A 22102-nucleotide genomic window follows, 5' to 3' on the forward strand; every position below is an offset into this window, starting at 1 on the left:
ATGTGAGGGAACAAAGCTACCTACTTCCTGGGTAGGATGACCCTGAGCCTGAGCCTGAGCCTGAGCTTGAGCTTGAGCTGGGGTGCTCATGGGAAAATGCTGTGGTGTGGAGGTGGGTAAACCAGTATCAGATAGTAAGGGAGCCATCACATGCCCTGGCCCAGTCATAGCTGGAATGCCAAGACTTGTCCACACTAATTCTAGCTTGGTTTAGTTAGGTACTTAAGCGCCAGTGTCATTCATGGGCAGTCAGTATAGCATAAGCACTGAGACCCTGAAGACTCGACCCCCAACCCCCTGCCCTCAGACTACCTGTAGCCCCACCCTCTTTCCCTTGCAAAGGAAGGAAGCCAGGCAAAAGAGCAGAGGCTTAGGGCGGGGGAGTGAAAGGACCAATTTAATGAGAATCTACAAACAGACTGGCCGTAATTCACAGTGACAGAAGGCCATGCAGTGGCAGTGTGAGACCAGGAGAGAAGGGTGGCAGCAGGGTATAGCGGTCCACGGGAGCAAGTTCACAAACCATTCAGAAAATAAAGACAGCATGGCCTCAGGCCCAGGGCAGGACCAGCATCCCCCAGGGTACTTCCGCCACTTGTGGTTGCTGCTCCTTCCTGGTCCCCAATCCAGTGCTACAGTTGCTCCTGCTGTAGTGCCTGGAGCAAAAACAGTGACTGAGTCAGCCTGGGTGAAGGGCCCAGTGGTCACGAGACAGAGGATCCACAGAGAGAGCACTGTAAATCTTCGATGTCCCCACAGGGAGGGGCCCTATCTGCCATCTGTGGTCCCAGCTGGGCATTCTTTTGGCCCCCATAAAGACAATCACAGAGGCACAGCCAGAAAGGGAGCTGGGCAAGGGCCAGAGGCAAGTCCCTTGGTGACTTATCCCATGAACTTCAGTTGTGCTGACCTCTCTTATTCCAGGTGGCTCCTGGGCACTCAGACAAGGTGTTGAGTTCCTGAGAATTCTGAGGGCCAGTCTCATTGCTTCTGCCCATCATGCCTTCCTCTAACAACCCAGAAACAAACCTTGGCCATATGACCCTGCCTATTTGGGCTCACACCCCCACTTCCAGCTCAACAGATCAGAGCCTAGCTACAGGCACAGTCCCACTGTAGGCCCAGGTCTGGAAAATCAGCTACTGCTCTGCTTGGTTTTGGTCCCCAGGATAATCAGGACCAAACTGTACCTCATACAAAAATGGAGGAGTGAGAACCCAGCAGGGAGGCCCTTCCTAGTTTATCTTCTTAATCACAAACACCAAGCAAACCAGCAACACACACGCTCAGTGCCAGCTCCCTGCCACTCGCCGACCCTTGGCCTTAAATCCAACAGAACTGCTGCCATCAGAGTCAGATGCTCAGGGAAGGGCAAGGCAAAGAGGACAAGACTTCTACGGGAGCAGTGGAAGAGCTTCCACCCCCAAGTGGGACTGGGGACATGAGCCACTGAGCGTGGGGAGCAAAGCACAGGGGGCCAGACTGACAGTGGGATCCAGTCCAGGTCCGTTAGCACAGGCGCTTGTATGTGTAGATGTAGGCTTTGCAACTGGGGCACGTGTGTGTCACATCCTTGAAGTCGTTGATGAGGCACGGGATCAAGCAGCAGCCCAGATCACACCTGAATCAGAGATTGGGAGGCCTGAAAAGAAGATGCCAAGGGCACCAGACCTACTCCAGCAGGAGAGTGGGCAGGCAGAGCCCCCACTGCCCCCCTCCCCAAGCACCGACACCACCTACCCCATGAAGCAGCAAAAGAAGCCCAGCACGAAGTTCATCAGGCCAATTTCATAGGAGATCTTGGTGGTGATGGCCTGCTGGCAATGGGGACACACTGTCTGCACCGGTGCACCCTCAAAGATCTCTCCCTGCAGTACTGTCACCGTGGTGGCAGCCCCCGAAGGGACCAGGACTGTGGCTGTGTGACCCCCAGGGCCAGGGTAGGGCCCTGGTGGGTAGGGCCCCGGCTGGTAGTAGCCCATGGGTGGGTGGGGGCCTGGAGGAGGGTAGAAACCTGGAACAGCACAGAAAGCAGACAGGTCACTGATTTGTCACCTGCTCCACCTGAGAGGTGAGCACAAAGCCCCAAGGCCCCCAGCACCCAGGACATGGTTGAGGCTTTGGGGACCAGGCCCAGGGTCAAGGTAACCATCCACATCCTCCTGGCCCTTACTGGTCCCTGCCCCATGGGGACCAAAACAGAGAAGATACTTGCCCCAGCCAGACATGGCAGAGAGCTGAGAAGAAGGCCCCCACTTCCCCCCGTCTCAGCTTGATACGTTTACTCCCTTGCCTCTGAGGACTGGGCGCTATGCTCAAGGACCTCAGCCACAGGAAGGAAAGCGTCATGGCTCACCAGTCCCTCATGCACCCCGGGCTCTCCCTTCCCAGTGTCAGGTCCTGCACTGTAGTGCCACTTGGCCCACCTGGCTTGGGGACACCTGTGCAGGAGCCCTGGGCCATTCACTGGCCTAAGCAGTCCCTCTGAAGAGGTGCCGGGTGAACAGACCAGGCCTCCACCATGGACTCAGGTCTCTGGCAGGAAGTGGCCTCTACAGCACCCAAGAGTCCACAGCACCCGCCACGGTTCTCTAAGGAGTCTTCCCACATGTCAGCCCTCCTCCTGGCAGGGCCCTGGCCTCCTCTGGCTCGTCCACAGTGCTTTTACAGTAGCACCTGGCTCTGTGATACCTTCCCATGTCCACCTTCCATGCCCACAGTCAGTCCCCCCTGCCCCAGCAGTAAATACCACGGAACACCAGTCTGCCTGCAGCAAAGGCTGGATAGCAGCCCCGCTGGGCTGGGCAGACCCCTGAGCTCCCCTGTGAATCCCTTCCCAACTTACCTGGAGGCATATAGGCGCCATCTGCATTCACATGTGGGGGGATAAAGCCGGGCTGGGGCACTGAGTGACCTGGTGGCTCATAGGGTGGGGGGCCAATGTCTGCAGGAGGCAGCGACATGCCTGGTGGGGGCTGCATCACGGCCGGGGAGGTTCGACCTGGACAGAGAAAAGCAGGGAGAGGAAGCTCAGAGGGTGCCAGCCGCCCTGTCAGTGGAAGGGCTCTTCCACGAGCAACTTCAGCAGGGGGCGAGGGACAGGATCAGACAGAGACTCGGGAGCATGGAACCCTACCTGGGGTTTGCGGGGCTCCACTTTTCTCCTCCAGAAGGGGGGCTGTGGGGCCTCCAGGATAAGGAGGGGGAGGGTCATGAGACATCTTCGAGGCTTCTGAATCTGAAGGAAAAACCCAGAAGTGAACTATGTTCCCACCTCCCCTACTGCCAGTAGGCACTGATCCGTGACAAGGGGCTACGGCATGGTGTGTGGCAGTCCTCAGAGAGCCGTGCTCACTGAGCCCCAGCACACAGCCTCCTGTGGCTCATACTGCAGGTGTCCCCTGCCTTAGGGGCTTAGGTCACCTTTTACTCCCTTCCTTGTAAATCATCACACTAGGCAAAGCAGGGCTGATGCACTGGGACCAGTTCCCCTCAGTAGAGCTGTTACCGTGCTACCTCTAATCCTGGAGATGCCCCATATAGCCAAGGTGCCCAGCCCAGGGTCACCATCCTCCACATCTCTCAAGAAGCTACTAACCTCAGTGGTCACCTGTACTGCCTGTGTGAAAGAGGGAAGTGAGGGCAGCCAGGCAAGGGCAGAAGCCTGGTCAGGTGAGCCCTGCCCTCATCAGAAACCTAATGTAGGGCTCTCCAGTGAGGTTCAGGCACTGGTCCTCTCCTCCCCTAACACTCAGAGTGCTGTGCCAGCCTCCTTGTAGGAGGGGATCTGGGAGACTTTACCTCTAGTACCAGGTACTCAGAGTTGGTAGATAGATGAGGCTCCTTCCAGTGCTGGCCTGGGTGGGCTGAGGCTCTGGGGAGCTGTTTTGGGGAGAAAACAGGGCAGCTCCCTCAGCAACAGGGCTGGGCGGGACCTGGACACCCAGCTTCTATGAAGCCAGATTCCCTCCCTCATTGGTCTGGCTCCCCCTTGCTGCCCAGCATAGTACTGTCCCTCATCCCCTGGTCCTCTCATCCCCTTATTCCTTGTATACTCCTCAGGTTCCCCTTCCCCTTCTCACAGCTGCCCCTCTCCTGGACCACGGCCAGTCCTCTGCATCCTCTCCCCACTAGGCCCAGAGCAGCGCGCCCAGCAGTGGCTCTCAGAGCCAACTATACAAGGCAGTGTCTCTGCCCATCTTTGTCTTGGTAGGTGAACAGGGTGGGAAGGAAGATGGGGTCAGTTAAGTGAAACACTTTTCCTCATTTCCTTCATACTGTTTGTTCACTGAGCACCTGTTCAGATTCTATACAGCAGAGAAGATCCAGTGAAAGCAGCTCCCCTAGTGGCTACAGCTCCCTCCTGGGGCCCAGCAGTGCTCAGTTCAGAACCACACAGTGCTGGGGGCCCCAAATAATCCTGCCAGGGGAGAGGAAGCCTGGAGTCACTAGGTTTCAACTACAGTAAATCTAATGAATCAGTGTCAGGGCCAGAGGGACCAAGTCCAAGCAACAAAACACATTCAATTTCATTAAAATTAAGAACTGTGCTTCAAAGGACACCATCCAAAAAGTAGAAAGACAACCCACAGAATGGAGGGACATTTTTACAAATCATGTATCTACTAAGGGACTTGTATTTAGAAAATATAAAGAACTCTTCTAACTTATTAGCAAAAAGACAACCCAATTAAAAAATGGGCAAAGGATCTAAGTAGGCACTTCTCTAAAGACAAACAAATGCCCAGTAAGCACATGAAAAGAGGCTGAACATTGTTAACCAAAAGAGAAATGCAAATCAGAACCACAATGAGGCACCATTTCATACCTACTAGGATGGCTAAAATGCAAAAGACAATTACGTAGAAAAACTGGAACCCTCACACACTGATGGGTGCTGGGGAGCAGCTGTGAGAACAGTGCATCTGCTAGAGAGAATGGCAGTTCATGACAAGTGACCGTGTGACCCAGTAATTCCATTCCTAGGCAGATCCTCACAAAAACATGTCCACAAATGTTCAGAGCAGCATTATTTATAATAGCTGAGAAGTGTAAACATCATGTCCATCAACTGATAAATGGATGAATAAACTGGATATATGCACGCAGCGGAATATTATTTGACTATAAGAAGGAATGAAGTATTGACACACACACACTACAACATGGATGAACCTCGGAAACATGCTCAGTGAAAGCAGGCAGACACAAAGGACCACATATGTCATGATTCCTTATATAAAACATACAGAACAGACAAATCCATACAGACAGAAAGGGTATGAGTGACTGCCAGGGGCCTGGGGGTGCTGGGAAATTTCCCACTTAACACTGAAAAACGTGATATGCTGCCACAGCCCCAGCGGCTCCTACTTGAGACGCCACTGACCCTTGGGAAATGGAGCTGCTTCAGAAATGTGTGTAGGGCAGAGGCTGGGCTACTGGGGCTTTGAGGATCCAACAAAGAAGATCGATGTCGCCTCAACTGCATTTTCGAGTCAAAGCCTCACCTAGAAGGAACAGTCCAGAGCAGGGAGGCAGCCCGGGGTGAGTGGCTGAGGAGTTAGAAGGCACTGTGGGGCCCCGAGTGCGTGCTGTGAGCCTGCGGCTTTCCCATGCTGCTCACTCATTCACATCACAGGTCTTTGTCCTTGAAGGGGTCAGCAGGGTAACTTTTAGGAGGAATGGGGCCATAGGCTGAGGCCCGGGGGAGCTGGGGAGAGACTTAGGTAAGCCCCAAGGGAGAAGGGGGTGATGTGTCTAGGACAGGGAGGCCATGAGTGGTCTCTGGATCCGTCATAGAGGAGGGAGGAGAGGATGGGCTTGTATGTGCCCCTTGAGGCCTAATCTGTTCTGTGCACCCACAACCAAATTCAAGCCTAGCACACACTATGCTTTTACATAGGAAGGGACTATTCTAATTACCCTAAATTAAGTGAAGCCTATCTGCATGTCTGTTATTGACCCACCACCTGCCCACTCCCATTGCAATCTCACCTCACCTTCCCAAAGCCAGGCACTGGGGGACCGGGGGCGGAGGCTTGATGGAAGGGCAGCTCTACCAGGCACAGGGCCAGGCACCTTCTGCAAAGCCACCCCCACCCCACCCCAGCAGCTACTGCTCTGCACCCCGATGCTGGAAGCCCAGCTTTAGCCCCTCCTTCTCTGGCATCTTCATACAGCTCCTTCAGCCACGTCTCACAGACTCATCAGTCCTCATATAACTAGAACAACGGCTGAATTTCTTCCAGGTGAGCTGGGAGGGACCTGGTGTGGGTTTTTCTGAGGTGTGAGGAAGAAAGTGATGTTCTGAGACTGCCGCTGTGGATTTTAGGGTATGGGGCCATGAAACCAACCCAAACTGCTTCACTGCCCCCCCACACCTCACCCCCAATCCCAGGCCCTGTCTTTATCCAACACAGTACTCTAGGCAGTCACTGAGGAATGTGACAGCTTCAAGGAAAGCATGCAGTCTTCCAATGGGGTGCCAGGATGGCAAGAACCCAAGACCCCACCCCCTCTCCCATTCACAGAGCAGCAAGGATCTGTCAGTCCACCAGTTAATGGGAAAAGAGGGGGTGCACGGAGAGTGTGGAACTCTGTAGCCAGTAGCCCTGGCCTTGAATTGGGTGAGTCATGGATCCTCCCTGAGTCTCAGTCTTCCTAGGGACCTGGGACTAGAACCCCTGCCTTCTGGCTAGTTGCGTGCAGAGCAGAGATGACGACACGTGCCCAGTACCTGGCAGACTTGCTGTGCAGGGGAGAAGAACGCTTTAGCGTGAAAACACTCATCTACTAGGGTGATAAAAATGCCCTTGAATTAGACAGTGGTGATCGCTGCACAACTCTGTGACATTAAAGCCACTGAACTGTGTGTGCACTTTGAAAGGGTGAATTGTATGGTTGTGAATTATAATTTTGTCTAAAAAAAAACCCAAACCCACTGAAGTCTAGACAGTTCTCTTTGTGCATGCATGAACAGAAACCAAAGAGATGGTGAAGGAACACTCCAGGCTGAAATCTCTGCCTCTGGGACTGAAGCTTGACAGGCACGGTCAAGAACAGCAGGCTTTTCTTCATGATACTTTCATTTTTATTTTTTTTAACAAGAAGGTATTTGTGTATTATTTGCGTAATCAAAAACAAGAACTTAAAAAGAATACAATTGTAGAACAGGTCAGTGAGGGGCAGCTTTGACTCCTGGTGACATGAGGAGGGACAGAGTCTGCACCTCCCGGTGCCCGATTTTAGCTGCTTTCTCCTCTGGGTCTCCCCATTTCCCAGAGGGAAGGGCAAAGCACAAGCCCTCTGGGCCCTGGGAAGCGCCTCTGGCATTCTGCTCTGCTCCCAACTAGTCATCGCTCACTACAGAGAACACTGGTGTTGATCCAGGGCCAACGCCAGGCCAAATGGCAGCCTGAGGCAGCCCAGGCAGGCTCCCAGTGGGAGCTGGGAGGGCTTGAGCCCTTGCCAGCAGGATATGCTCTTCACTGGCTACAGCCGCTGCTGCAAACTCAATTCTGCAGTCTAAACACTGCCGTGGGGGTGCCAACCCTGGCCCCCCATCTCTCTTCACCCCTGACAGAACCTGTCACAGAAAGGCACCAACACCCCCTTCTGGAGGAAGGGTCAGCCTGAGAGGGTGGGGAGAGGCAGTCTGACACCGAGACCAGTCTCCACAGGACTGGGCACCCAGCGCGCCGAGGAGGCGGACCTCCTAACGTAGTTTCCCTCCAGCTCTGCTACATCGGTGGCGCTGAAACCTTTCGGTCTTAGGACCCTCTTCACACTCGAATACTGAGGACTCCAAAAAGAATTTGTTCTGTGGGTTTATCTATCAGTAGTTACCATATTAAAAGTAAAAAAAATGAGGAATTTAAAAAAGTATTTATTAATTCATTAAAAATAATAAACTCATTACATGTTAACATAAATAACTTTTAAATAACTATTTTCTGCAACAAATCTAATGATAAGACTGGCCTTCTTTTACATTTCTGCAAACCTTTTAAACGTCTGGCTTCAGAGAAGAGAGCTGGACTCGCAATGACTCTTGCTCTACCCAATCTGTTGTGATATGTGGTTTTGGCTGCAGTACCTGAGGAAAACCCAGCCTCCCCAGATAAGCAGTTAGGAAATGGAGGAGTGTCTGAACAGTCTCTTCAGATAACTGTAGACATTCTTCAACACTATACCCAAATTTGACAAGTGCTAGTTTCTTAAAGGTTGCAATGTGTAACCCATTATGCTGTTGCATTATAACTCATTGGTCTACCTTGCACTGCAATGGACACTTTACACATGCGTGATTCTTTAACAGGATGCATGGGTCACTGGAAAATATTAGTTTACAATTATGAGCCCAAATTATGCACATTAGCCATGCTGACACATCGTATTATGCAACCTCCCCCTCGAACACTCGCGCTGTCGGCATCACCACCAGTTCTTACCAGAGACTGTAGCAGGAAGCTCTCAGGCTCACAATGACAGATACGAGTTTCCCAAAATTCTAATTAATTTTTACCTGAAAGCTCACATTTTATCACTGGTAACAAATAGAAATAACAAATCTATCACTGGCAACATAAAAAAAACCCACAAAAAACAAAGGTGAGTTGTTTTCCTTGAAGCAGCAGGCTCACTTCATTTGTTTTCAAGAAAACGTCTGCTCACTCCCTAAGTCTGAGTGGCCACGGGGGTGTCAGTCATTAGAGCAGATACGGAGTGCGGCCAAAACGCTAGTCCATCAGCTTGCAACTCAGACTGCACCTGTGCTTTTCCCCGAGGCAGCTGTCATACTTCATGTGTGTGCTTTCTGTGGGCCTCATATTTCATCACACAGATTACTAAAAAGATGTGCACTCAAGGGTCAAGATTCAATAAAGCTAAAGATTGTTACTGCTTTTTCTGAGACAAAACAGGCACATGTGTGTGTATGTGTGCGGTGAACACAGCTACGGTGACTAGTGGAGTCTGGTGCCACTGCCTTGGGTGGGGCTCAGCAGTGCTTTCACTCCCCACTGCTTTTGTACATCCATGTGAACACCGACACAATGAAAAAGGTCAACAGAACGGTATCACCTCAATGTTTATAGAAATACAACAGTTCTGACCTTCAGCACTGAAAGGTCTCAGGAAACCTCCAGGAGACTGCATCTCACCTTTAAAGAAATGCTGTGCTGGAGGAAGGAACCCCACAGAATGTACAGGAGGCAGAGGACCTGCCCCGAGACCGAGTGCACTGTCCCGGTGAGTCCCTGGGCTTGCTGCCGCGGCCCCAAGGCCCCACCCCAGGGATGCCTGCTTCAATGCGCAAGGCTTTAAAGGAAGCATCAGACTAGTTGAGACGAAGCTCCATCCCTTACTTCCTAGCTGTGTGCCCTCACAGAGCCTCAGTTTCCTTATTTGTAAATGAGGTGACTCCATTTACCTCTCAGGACTGGAGCAAGGTTTACAATAAACAGTGTATGCAAAATGCCCACAGCAGCTCAGGACCTAGCACACAAGAATACTGAATAAACAGCACCTGCTATCATTGTCATTCACGGTGAAGGGCTTCCAACAGGAAAGAACACAAAACAGGCACTAGAGCCTCTGCCAGGGCAGCTTCTGTTCCCACGACAGCAGGGATCCTGGCGTGCACTCCCCACAGGATCCTGGGGGACCTGTAACCAAACCCTGCCTGCTCAGCTAGCCAAGCAGAGTTCATGTGTAGCACAGCCAAGTGGAGGCTCCACCCCCGAGACAACTCTCGGAAAGGCAGAGACAACGGCAATGCTCCTACAGGGCCATCACTCCTTTCGGTCGGCTGCCCTGGACCTCCATGATCAGTGACGTGCTCTGCTCACAGAACTTGGGCGTCCATCTGAGATGCTGGCTGGCAGCAGCAGCTCTATTTCCCAGGGCTGAACTGGCCTGTTCCTACCCCTCCCCAGAGGGGCTCACCCTCCCTGCAGCCATGGTACCGGGATGCCAGCTGGCCTCTGAGGAGCTGGCCTCTGTCCCCAGGAGGCAGGTTTCAGGCATCTGGCCAAGAGCAGGGCTTTGGGTTTTGCTGAGAAAACTGAAAGGCAGCTTCCATCTGCTTAACAGAAGCACCCACTGCTCCAGGAGGAGCAAAGGCTCAGAGGGAAACCATACACCCTGCTAGGTCCCCGGGATCTCCAGGGCCACCCAGAGGATGGGGTAAGGAGAGTACACTCAGCCTCTGTGGAGTGCGCAGGTCCAAGTGGGACTCGTCCCTTCCTGGGAGGCCTGGGCCAGACGTGACTTCGTCATCCACACCCCAAGTGACCACGTTGGAGGCTGTGTAAGAACTGAGACCTGGATGTGGAGAAGCCATGAAGGACCATACAGCATGAGGTACCCTTAGAACTAGGGCACTTACTTGCCAGGAATGGCTGCTGACTCCCTGGGCAATGCCACATACCGTCCTATTCCCTCATATCCCCCTGTTGGGGCTGAAGAGCAGTCTGTGTAGTAGCCACTTAACAGATAACAGAGGCCCTCAGAAGGCGGATGGGGCTGCCTCTGGAAATAACCATCCGTCTGTTCATGAAGATGGTCTATAGCACCCACTCTGTGCAGGGTACAAGCTGGGGAAGAGGCAGGGAGTAAGAGCCGCAGTCCCTGCCTTCCAGAAGACTACAATCAAGTGGGGGAGACAGGTGTTACAATCACACCAAAAACCCAAAACTTAATTGCAAAGTGAGACCAGTAGTGTCCAGAAAAAGTCTAGCAAAAGATCAGATCCCACGCGGGACTCAGTGTACATCTCCAACCAAGCTGGGAGGAGAAGGCAGAGTTCATGAGACCAGCAGGCGATGAGGGGATGGGAAATAGTCTATAAACAAGTGCTCCGTAACTGAAAAGCTCCCATTACAGACTTGGCTTTCTCTAGCTCACACCACTTCCCTCAGAGGCCACTGGCATGCTGAGCAGGCCCTCGGGCTGCCGAATTCTAGCACCAGCAGGACTGGGAAATCCTGAACACAGTCCATCTTCCACTGTCCTCCCCAACGGAAGCAGGATGAGAAAGACAATCTCTCTCTGAGACAGCACTTGTGGGTGGCTGTGAACCATTTCCTTTTACACTTGAACACAGGTGCCTCGGATGCCTCGGGAATTCTTAATACTTCAAAACAAGACACAAAAAGGACCAGAGAGCAGATCTTGTTTCCCATGTCTTTTCTCCTCCTGCCCAGCCCTGCACATCCTCCCCAATCAGTAAGTATCACAACTCAATGGAGCCAATGCATCAGCCTGAGCCAGGTCACAGGCCTGAGCTCTGAGGTCAAAGGCTAAGCCGGAAGGGCAGAATCCTCCCCACTAGAACTAGGTCCCATGCCAGCCACCAGGCTACCTGTCCGGAATCTGTGTTCTCATCTGTGAAAGAGCAGCAACAGCCCTGACCTGCAGAGTTGTGATGAGGCATAAATGAGGCTGTATATGAAGAGCTCGTAGCTCAAAGCATGCCACAGTGTTCAGTAAACACAAATACTTGTTTGCATTACTTGTATTTATCGAGACACAAGCAGACCATGGGAAAGTGGGCACACAAGGAAAAAGAACAGACCACATGGATCACTCTTAATCAGAAGCGAAATCAAAAGCAGACAGGACTCAAAGAATGGTTGTAAACTAAAAGGCATCACGATTTCTAGGCACCGTGATGATGACAATAATAACTGCACGATTCACATGGCGCAGAATTCCTGTCAAAGCCTTGGCCAACCACCCTGACTCCCCCTGACAGAGCATCACCAGCACACGGGCCACAGCAGAGCGGTGGAGCCTGACGTTTCTGAGGACAGTTTTGCTATATTGTTTTTTTGGCTCATTACCATTTCCAGGGACTTGTCCTAGAGATGAACACGTGAGCAAAAATTCACATGGAAGAATGTTTTTAGGTGTCAATGTTTTGATGTTCAAGCAAAGGAACTGGTTGGCCACCTGGTTTACCTAGACAATGCAACTGTGTTCCCCCTGTAAAAAGAACACAGGTCTATTTTACTGACAGGAAGATGGTCCTGACACAGCGCTGAGTGACAGAGGAACGTGAAAGCGGCATGTGTGGTGCGGGTCTGCTCCCAAAGTGCATACTCACACACACAGGTGACCCATGACCACAGGCGTGAACTGCGAGTGTCCACTTTACAGATTTTTTTTCAATAAACACCATAACTGTATGTTTTCTTCCTTGTGAGTCTAACAGTTTTTTCTAGATTACTTATTGTAAGAATACAGTATATTAAACATACAGAATATGTTGACGGCTCACACTATCTGTAAACCTTCTGGTCAACAGTAGGCTGTTAGTAAAGTTTTGGGGGGAGTCAAAAGTTGTATGTGGATTTATGATGGCACATGCGGGGGCCAGAGCCCCTAACCCCTGCACTGTTCAAGGGTCATCTGTATACTGCACACCATCATCTGTGTATTACACACCATCATCTGTGTATTACTGACCAAGTGTTAAGTGATAGTGGTTTCTCTGGGTAGGGAGATTTTAGATGATTTGTTTATATATAAATACACATACAGAAACGTGGTATTTATGTATAGTTTCTAATTTTTCTACTATAAGCAGCTCCTTTTGACATTCCTTCCTCAAAACAGACACTATAATTGTGCTAGGTGTATAAATGAGTATTCCTCCTCAATCCAGAGAGGTGACTGACTTGTAATCTAGTTTTGCCTGCAGGAAGAGAAATGCTCCGAGGAGCGCTGGGCTGTCTGCTTGCTTTTCTCTCTCACTGGATGGTGTTAAGGCCTTTCCACCGCTCTCACAGGAGTCTGGCAGCAAGAGTCAGTTCTCTATACCAGGTCCCCTCCTGGGCTTCCAGTAAAACTGAGGGTCCAGACCTGTCATTGCAATGTAAAGGCCATCTAAGGTAGTTCTAACCTCGAGACCTTAACCTGGAGAGCTAACGGGTCAACAACTGGCAGACGAGGGCAGGTAAGAAAATCCCCAAAGACACAATCAAATGGACACTGATGAGGCTGCGGGGCTTGCGGAGGCCACGAGCTGCAGCCCGGGCCGGGAGGCCAGCCCGGGCCTCTGACGGGCTACCCAGCCTTCTTCTCCAGCCCTCAGGGCTGCCTTCTGGGCAGGGCAGGACTCAGCTCGGTTCTGAATTCTGCTGTTGGCACAGAAGAAGGAAGTACAGACAGAAGAGAACGAAGAGCAGAGGATGGAAAAAGAGACACAGCTGCACCCACCCATGAATAAACAAGTCGTCTGTGCCTGTTGGACAGGCAGGACTTGGTAACTAAAATGTAGACTAATTTTAGAAATGCGATGAGTCTAAACGAGCCTCACTTAAAGACAATCGAAATGGAACCCTAAAAAGAGTAATTCCTTACCTCTGCATTTGTGAAGTGGACACAAAACAATCTTTGGACTGACTCTATTTTAATCAGTTATCTGAGACCAAGACACACCATCGAGACTCAGGAAAAGGCTCGAGGCCTTTAAGTGCAGCCAAGCCACGTGGCCACTACACTGTCCCTACCACCCAGCTGCAAGAGTCTTATTTCAGACACAAATGCCTGCTGGCCTCACTCGCCCAGGGGAGGAGCCTGGCCTGCAGCCAGGTCTTGCCCAAGTTCCCCAGCCCTTGAAGGAGAGCAAACCTCTATACTCCCAAGAAACTGGGTTTGCCTTTCTGCTTTCACATGCTCAGAGCTGCTGTATGTGCCTGAACATCTACTAGAGCCTCCCTCGCTTTCCCTGGAAACAGTGAAGGCTGTGTCTCTGCATCGTTTCGTTTCTTAACATTACAGGACAATCTCGATTCTTTTAAACAAAGTACTGCTGGGTGAACAGCACTAGTTGTAGTAACCTTAGCACCAGTGTGGCATGCTTCCAGAGGTCACCTGGATGGCGTTAGTCCAAAAGAAAAAGCCAAAAACCAGTAGACATGTCACAGGTAAGTAAGTACTGTATTTTGCCGTGTATAATGCACACTTTACGCACAATTTTTTTTTAGGGAAAAATAAAGATGTGCATTATACATGTGTATAATGATTACATACCATGGGTATAATAATCCCATGTATAATGCACACCTAAAACGTGGGTACACAGTATACACGGCAAAACGTGGGATTTGGCATGAGACCCCATTATGCCAAAACAATGGTTGTATGTTGCCGAAAACGCTCCTTTAAGGGGCACATAGGAAGAAGCTGTGTGACAGAACCAATGAAAAAAACCTGAGAAAATCAGAATAGTCCAGCAAATGGGTCCCAGCAGCGGGGGGGTGTTCAGCCAACCTGCACTGATGATCACATAGGGCTGGCACCTGTGACAAGGACAGGAGGTCCCAAAGGTGAGAGGGAACAGGGGGAAATCTACGTTACATGAAATAGTATATGAAAGTGGAACTACATTTACATCACTCTGAATGGACATCTGACCTGAAGAGTTTACTCCTGCAAGTCGGAATGAAGAACTATTTTGGGTCTTCTCCTTGGAAACACCGGAGCTCAGGCTGTATCCGAGACTGCCTTATTTTTAGCTGTGTGTATAATGCTCTATGACTCACATACGTCAGGAGACCACTTCTCAGTCTGGAAACTTCATGAAAAAAATCACAAAGTCCTAAGTCCTATCTGACATTCATTCAGTCTTCCAACACCGACTCAGCACCCTCCAAAGGCGGGACCAGGTACAGTGCGGGAGATAACAGTGGGTTATCTCCACTAAGCACCCGCTGGCCGCTCCCTGGCTGCAAGACGTGCTCTGACTCACACCCAACGTCCCTTCCACTACACCTACCTTTGTCCTCTTTTTTTCATGCATTCACCAACACGTTTTTCAAAATATGCTTGAACAGGATTTTACACTCCCAACACAGTGCTTTGCACGGTGGAATTCCATCATGGGAGTTTGCACAGATTTCATGTACACAGAACAAAAAGACCAACACTGAAATGACCTGACCAGTCCCCTGCTTTCATCTTGGTGAAGGGGAACGGAACCCAGGGGTGCACATGCTGTCTCTTCAGGGGACACGTCAGTGCCTCTGAGCTTACAGGCCACTCAAGGACTATACAGAGTAGGGCCAACTGACTAGAACCTAACTGATGAATGTTCATTTGGGAATTCAACTCTGTATTCAGAACTATATTTCTGCACTTGGAGTGACAGATCACAAACAGACCATGGGCCCTACAACTCAGCACTTCACCATCTGCCTTAATGGAACTTATGCTGGGGGTGGGCGAGGGGCTGTAAAACGGTACGGCAAACAGTGCCATTCGCTGCCACAGAGGAAAGAAGAGCAGGAAAAGGAATGCTGAGGCCTTCTGTTTTAAGCAGGGAGGATTTCTGTGAGCAGGGAACATCTGGGCAAAGATCAGACAAGTAAGGAGCGAGCCCTGTGCACAGCTGTGGAAATGCCTGGGCAGAGGGGCTAAGCATAGAGGTCTGGAGTGTGCCCACACAGCCCAGGGGCTGGGCAGAGGGGGTGCCAGGAGAGTGCGAGGAGCTAAGGGCAGAGGGGCTCGGCGGGCAGCATGGTGAGATGGGCCGGGCCCCCAGCTACTGCAGGATGTCCACCTTCCCTCCTAGTGAGATAAGGGCCTGAAAATCAGGTTGTCCCACGGCTCTCCACATCCTGTACTACGCCTGGTGTACTAATGTGGGTCCCCAAAAGTCCTGATATCAATAGGTGGCTGCTGGAGGTGGGGAAACCTGCAGTGCTTGGCCCGCCTACAGCAGGCACAGCTTCTTCTTGGCCAGTTTGACTGGACTACACTCGGGGGAAATGGTCCACAGTGCGGCCTCCGTGCTCCCCAGGCAGAGCAGATAAACATATGTGTAACCTGACCTGTCTGCATGGGACAAACAATGTGGCCTGAGCCTCGAGCAACACAGCATAAGGCAGAGGGGGCAATGGCCAAGCAACAAGTGATGGTCACATAGTCAAATGACCGTGTGAGGCCTTCTGCCTGGAGTAGCACAGAATTCTAGTTCTAAGATGAACCAGTTTTATTCAGCAGAGCCACCACTGCCCAAGTTTATTTCTTTCAAGTAACTACCTACTTGAAAAAACTAAGATTCCTGACTCTGTCATTCAGCCATTCTATGAAAGTCAATCACCCGTGGTTCCAGCTCTCAGGTTGCGCAAATCGAGCTGGGAAGCCAGCTCACACTTGAGAGGAACTTACAAAAGGTACTCAGCAAAACCCAAAGGAGAATTCGTGATGGCAGGTGCTCCCGGTGAGACGAGGGGCGGTCTGAGTGTGGGGCACTGAGGAGGCCTCTAGGACGGGGTGGGCCCTGCTTAAGGCTCTGCAGGAAGGTGGACAGAGGTTCCCTGTCTGGGCCAATAGTCACTAAGAACAGGGGGGACGGAGAAAGTTGTGGTCAAGGGCCCAGCCTCTCCAGCCAGACTGGCAGCTCTCGAGGGCAGCAATAGTCTTTGGGGCCAGTCCCTCCACAGCCTGGCTAGTGCTCCTGGGCAGGAGCTCTCTTCCCCATCTTGTGGGCCCTGTTTCAGTCAGCAGTACCCCAGTCACCAAGGTGGACGCCTGAGTGGCCTTCCAGACTTTTCTCTGCACCTTAATCCTTGACCTGTCAGCAAGTATTGCTAATGCTCAGAAAGCTCTCAGACCTACTACCTCATCCACTGGTCAGGTTTAAGGAGAAGTCTGGACTTGGCCCTATGTTCCAGATCTCTAACACACTGCATGCCAGCCTCCCCAATCGGTAATCTGCCCTTCCCCAAACCCACCCGTCCCCACCAACGGATCCCTCCACAGATCCTTCTCTCAGTCTCCCAAACACTCTCCCAGCCTCTTTCCAGAAAACCTGACCCTTTCCTGAAATTCCCCACCCGGGGACCTTTTGACCCTCACTCTTCTCCCCAAGCAGACACTAGGACTCTCCTACTTGTATGAGCACATGGCCCAGGTTTGTTAAATAAGAAAATCCATGAGGTTTGGCATTAACTTAAATTAACTGGGTTTCCCATCCTATTATTCCTAACCGAAATGCACCCCCTCCCCCAAATGCTACTGGGCCAGAGCACAGCCCCATGCAGTCCACACTTCTTGATGACAGTGCTTTTGTTCATGGCCAAAAATCCAGACAAGAGGGGAAAAAAACCCAAACCCTTTCTTGAGTCATGGTCGACTCCAGGGAGTTTTCATGTTGGGGCCAGGAAAGCCCACATTTTCCTTGGCCTGTTGTTTTGGGAGGGTTTGGTCTGAAGCCCTGTCCCCCATTTTTCAGCAGCCTTGGGCAAGTCACTCAGTAGCTCTGGCTGCTTCGTGCTGGTGCTACCTCCCGGGGCTGCTGTGATGACAACACAGGACAGCACTGCCAGGGGGTGCACGGCACAGGCAAAGGGCACACACTGCAAATGAAATTGCATTTCTTGCTGTTTCCTCAACTTGTAAATTGTAAGGCTACTGCTAATTTACACTATGACAAACATATTCCCCTTCTTCCTGAATTAATAAGGGGTTAGGATTCTCCTCAGACCCCACCCAGGGAAACCCATCCATGCTTTTCTACTGCCTTCCACCTTCCCTGGCCTCTATTTCTCCTTGAAGGAAAAACACAGACACTGGAATAGAGCTGAATTCAGACTTATTGAACACATTATGTGTCTGGCATGTTCACAGTTTTTACTGGACCCTCATGACACCTCCTTGTGGTAAAAATAGATGGCATGGGATCTCCCAGTGGACAGACCACACAAAGGGCTCATAGCACCTACAGACTAGGTGCACCAAAAAGGTGACGCAAAATGTCTTCTGGAAACGCATCATAACTGCTTTCATGGAAAGCATCAGAATGCCACTGGATTTCCTTACCCTGTATTGCACGGTTTCGTACTTTGTGTGATGTTAGGAAACCCTAGTCTTTGCAGCACACACCAGGGGTATAGGTCTTCATCTGGCTCAGTTGTTGCTTTTCACCTATCACGAGTGTAAAGTGAGGCTCTGGGAAGGCAAATGCCTGTCACACACCTGGGAAGTAACAGAAGGGCCTTCAGAGTGGTCTGCTGAATCTGGGCAGTTCTGGTCCCAGGATCCCACCATTATCACGAGAGCCTGCTGATTCCCAGAGTAGCAGTAGGTGGGGGCAGGCCTGCAGGCTCAGGAGTGACCAGACCTGCACATCCCTCGGTGGTTGACCTTCTCAGGAAGGGGTTCTGCTCCAGGCCCCGGCCTGGCAACCCCTTTGCTCTGCAGCACTAAATTGCAGTGCAGGGAGCTGTCTTCCCAGAGACACTCTGAAAGAATCCTGATTGTGCAGTGAGGATACAGCAGCCTCTTGTGGGGTCCTGGAAATAAGCATACTTCCGTTCTGTGCATTCCCATTTTCAAGTCCCCTCATGGGGCACAGTGAACCTCATGCCACCACTGCTGGCCTGGCTCTCCTGTCTCCTTCCACTAAGGACCAACATTTTCTGTAGGAATTCCCACTGCTTCTCACGAGCAAGACTTCCCTCCTCCACATAAGGACAGAAACATCAATATAAGATGCCCTAACTTTAACTGCCACACTTCTCTGTGTCCTCTACGAGTAAAAATATGTGTTTTTGAAAGGGGAGATATATTTTCACAGGACCTGTCCCTTCTGTCCTTCTAAGACAATTGAAAAAGGTACAGGGGTGTCCAAGCCGCAGCCCGTGGGCCACGTACAGCCCAGGATGGCTGTGAATGCGGCTCAACACAAAATCGTCAATTTACTTAAAACATTATGAAATTTTTTGTGTGTGATTATGTGTTGCAATGCATTTAACGGGTAGCCCAGAGACGCCAGAAGGTTGGACCGCCCTGGTTCGGGGACAGTGTCTGTGGCCAGAGAACAAAGTACCCGGATCCAAGGGACTTAAAGTTCAGCCACTGGGCTCTGCAGCTCTGTTCCCCCCTAGAGCTTTAAAAAACATACAAAACCAGCAGCTTTCAAACCAGGCAAGCTTACAGTGTAAAGAGCAGAAAGGGAGCGTGCAAGCTAATGACAGAAATCGATTATTGCCAATGTAATCTGCTGGGGCAACCTGGCCATCGGGCACATTCCATTAGCTTCCCCTCAAAACAACTTTGGTTTCTGATTATTCTGCATTATACGATCCATGTTTCTGCTCTTCGGGTGATTTAAGACCAGTGTTTAAAAATCTTTGTAAGAGCTCATGTCAAAGCTCTTTTCTGGTTCCCAAGGCCCAGTCCACGGAAAAACCTCCAGCTCCTCAGGGATGGGAGACAAATTTTCAAATACCCAGGACTTCTGTTAGTTAAAAAAAAAAAGCAAGAACTATTCTAAACTGTACTCAATAATAGGCATGATTAATTATTTAGGAGGGAACTAGACTGATGTTTGCAACTTTAGCACACATAAAAAAAATAAGATGAGCTGTTGGTTAGATTTATGATAAAATATGGTAAAATGTTACACATTCTAGATGGTGTTCTATAGGTATTCACTGTAAAATTTCTTCAATTTTTCTATGTATTCAAAATTTTTCATGGGCAGAGAGGAAAGCAGAGCTGGCCTATTTCTCCCACCTGACTCTCAGGTTAGCCTTCAGGGAAGAAACAAAATACCAATACACACTTGTCTCGGCACTGCCCTGCCTTGCCCAGCAGCATGCCACAGAATACATACAAAATTGGCATAAATGTTATACCCCAGGTTCTCCATCCTCCTCACTCCAGAATAGAGGTCCTCAGCCTCAGGTGTGCCTGGGGAGCTTATTAAATAGCGAGTCCTGGACCACATCCCATAACCTCTAGGAGGAGGCCCCAGAAATTGGACTTTTTACCGAGGGCCTCAGTGATTCGGATGCAGAGGATCTTCGGTTCACTCCTAGAGAAACTTACAGCTGCTTGCTCCTTACCTGACACCTGTTGAGAGGTCTCCTGGGAACATTTAAAGAAAAACAGAAACACACACACACACGCAACCATAAACGAATTAAGTGCCCAAACCCAGGTTCACATGACGCGCGAGTTCAACCAAGATTGTGGATGGCAATGAAGCTGAGCCCAAAGCCAGGCCAAGCCACTGCCTCCCAACCTGGTCCAGGAGCTCCCAGACGACAGTGGGGTCACCGAGGAGCTCAACAAGAACTTCTTCATCACCATGATTCTCCTCACAATCCCCTTTCCTTGAGAAAACAGCGGAAAACCCACCATGGTGTTTCCTCAGCCTGCCTCACAGCAGGATGTGGGAGCTGTGATAAGCGGGTCCGGCAGCCCCCCGCGGCAAGGAGTCCCTCCGCCCACCCAGGCCTGGCAGTCACTGCAGCTCCGCGGGTGGCCGGCCAACCCAGCAACAGTACGTCAAAACCCCTGGGACCTCTCTGGATCGCATCAGCGTCCTGGGAAAAGGCGACGGACACGCTGCGCCGACCCCACTGCCCCTTTACCTCAACAGAACGTGCACTGAAGTCCGAGGAAAGCCAACAGGGGCCGGGGTCCAACAGCTCAGAGGACTAGACCTTTAGCCCCGCGGGGCTTATGCGCACACCGCCCACCACCCGCCTAAAGGTCTCTGGGAGATATAGTCCATCTGTGCACCCCAAACGCATTCTGCGCACCATGGGGACTACAGTGTCCACCATGCACTGCGCGAGCGCCAAGGGCGGGGGCGGCAAGGGGGTCCGCGCTCTTAGGTCATCCCCTCCCCACGAGGAGCGCGGGCGCTCAGTCCTGCTCGCGGGGGGGCTCCAGGAGAGACCGACTCGAAGGACCCAGGTGACTCACCGTCTCCCCGGCTAGTGCGGCAGCCGCAGCAGCAGGAACTGCGACCTCCGCAGGTCGTCGGTGCGCTGTCTGTCCTAGGGCAGGCAGGCTTTGGATCAGGGCCGAGGCTTGTGGCGTCACGGGGGCGGGGCTCGGGCGACACGTGCCAAGTCCTGATGACGTCAGGAGCGCTTTGCCTGCACGAGGCAAGCGGGAGGGCCTAGGGGCCCTTTATCCTAGTGAGTGAGTGACTGGAATATAGGGGAAGGAACCTATTAGCTTTCCATCTTGCCCACGCTAGCGCCAGGGCATTAATCAGAGGAAGCGTACCTTCCTTTCTCCAGGCAGTATCTGAGTTTAGGTGCTATACATTCTGTAGACATGCATAGAATGGAAAAGATTTTTGTCTCCTGACGTGCACTTTCCCAGCTGAGATTAATAAGGCAACACTCTTACTGTTTCAGCTGTAATATTGGGAACAAGGGTCTTTTTTGTGTATGTTTAGTGCCACATATTTTTCTCATGCTTTTTGGTTGGTGATTTTTTTTTAATAGTTTTTTTCTTTACTGTATTTTCCCTTACTATTATCCCCCTTTTACTCTCTTCAGCCTCAACCTAACCCCTCCCCCCCAGAGCTGTCAGCCTGCTCTGAGTAGGTCTGTCACTATTTTGCTTTTTTAAAGGGCTCCCAAGCATAGTGCTGAAGCTCTGCCTGGTGTTCCTAAGCGCAAGAAGGCTGTGATGTGCCTTACAGAGAAAATGGGTGTGTTAGATAAGCTTCCTACAGGCATGCATTACATTGAGTCCAGCGTTACCGAATCAATAAACAGTTATTTTTAAATAGAGACACTCATGCCCTGGCTGGTGTAGCTCAGTGGATTGAGCGTGGGCCTGTGAACCAAAAGGTCACTGGTTTGATTCCCAGTCAGGACACATGCCTGGGTTGCAGGCCAGTTCCCAGCAGGGGACACATGAGAGGCAACCATACATTGATAATTCTCTCCCTCGCTCCTTCCCTTCCCCTCTAAAAGATAAATAAATAAAAATTTTTTTAAAAATAGAGGCACTCATTAATGTGGTTATGTATTGATCCATATGCAAGTGTGACCAAAGGCTGGCAGGAACCTTACCCTGTATTGTCTCAGGTGCAGTGGTTCAACACTTGCTAGTTCAGTGTTTGTGACAAATTTATGGATCATAACCACTAATAATGAGACTCAATTGTATTTGATTTGATTGACATTTTAAGGAATCATTCCGATTGCTGTGGAAAGAATGGTTTATACCAAGAGAAGGAATTAGGAAGCTGGGAGACCAACACAGATGTAATTCAATTTTTTCTATTCTCCATGTTTAAAAAAGTAAAAAGAAACAGGTGAGTTAAATTTAAGTA

At 50.7% G+C, this 22102-nt stretch overlaps 1 protein-coding gene across 8 annotated transcripts; it reads right to left on the reverse strand.

Moving 5' to 3' along the window:
• Positions 1–370: 370 nt before the first annotated feature.
• On the reverse strand, positions 371–20825 carry CDIP1 (cell death inducing p53 target 1). Of its 8 annotated transcripts, XM_037137994.2 has the most exons (7): positions 20394–20521; positions 3802–3882; positions 3137–3238; positions 2846–3001; positions 1741–2014; positions 1488–1621; positions 371–656 (listed from the first exon to the last, which is right to left on the reverse strand). In XM_037137994.2, the coding sequence occupies exons 3-6, from the start codon at positions 3219–3221 to the stop codon at positions 1510–1512; spliced, it is 627 nt and encodes a 208-aa protein (XP_036993889.2). In that variant the 5' UTR covers positions 3222–3238; positions 3802–3882; positions 20394–20521; the 3' UTR covers positions 371–656; positions 1488–1509. The 8 variants fall into 8 exon arrangements, with proteins under 8 accessions (XP_036993889.2, XP_053527771.1, XP_036993888.2 ...); XM_053671796.1 differs by lacking the exon at positions 20394–20521 and adding an exon at positions 20731–20825 and having other exon boundaries at positions 371–1621; XM_037137993.2 differs by having other exon boundaries at positions 371–1621.
• Positions 20826–22102: the final 1277 nt, after the last annotated feature.

This window comes from Artibeus jamaicensis, unplaced genomic scaffold (genome assembly GCF_021234435.1).
Source record: "Artibeus jamaicensis isolate MK-2021 breed Jamaican fruit bat unplaced genomic scaffold, CSHL_Jam_final contig_700, whole genome shotgun sequence".
Taxonomy (NCBI): Eukaryota; Metazoa; Chordata; class Mammalia; order Chiroptera; family Phyllostomidae; genus Artibeus; species Artibeus jamaicensis.

What these genes read in the sequence shown, in the direction of transcription:
- CDIP1 (XM_053671797.1), bottom strand. Translation starts at nt 3,221, where the DNA reads ATGTCTCATGACCCTCCCCCTCCTTATCCTGGAGGCCCCACAGCCCCC. An exon ending in TGGCGCCTATATGCCTCCAG is followed by an intron (nt 2,015 to 2,845) that starts GTAAGTTGGGAA and finishes GTGCTGTTCCAG; the next exon opens with GTTTCTACCCTCCTCCAGGC. An exon ending in TTCTTTTGCTGCTTCATGGG is followed by an intron (nt 1,622 to 1,740) that starts GTAGGTGGTGTC and finishes TCTCTGATTCAG; the next exon opens with GTGTGATCTGGGCTGCTGCT.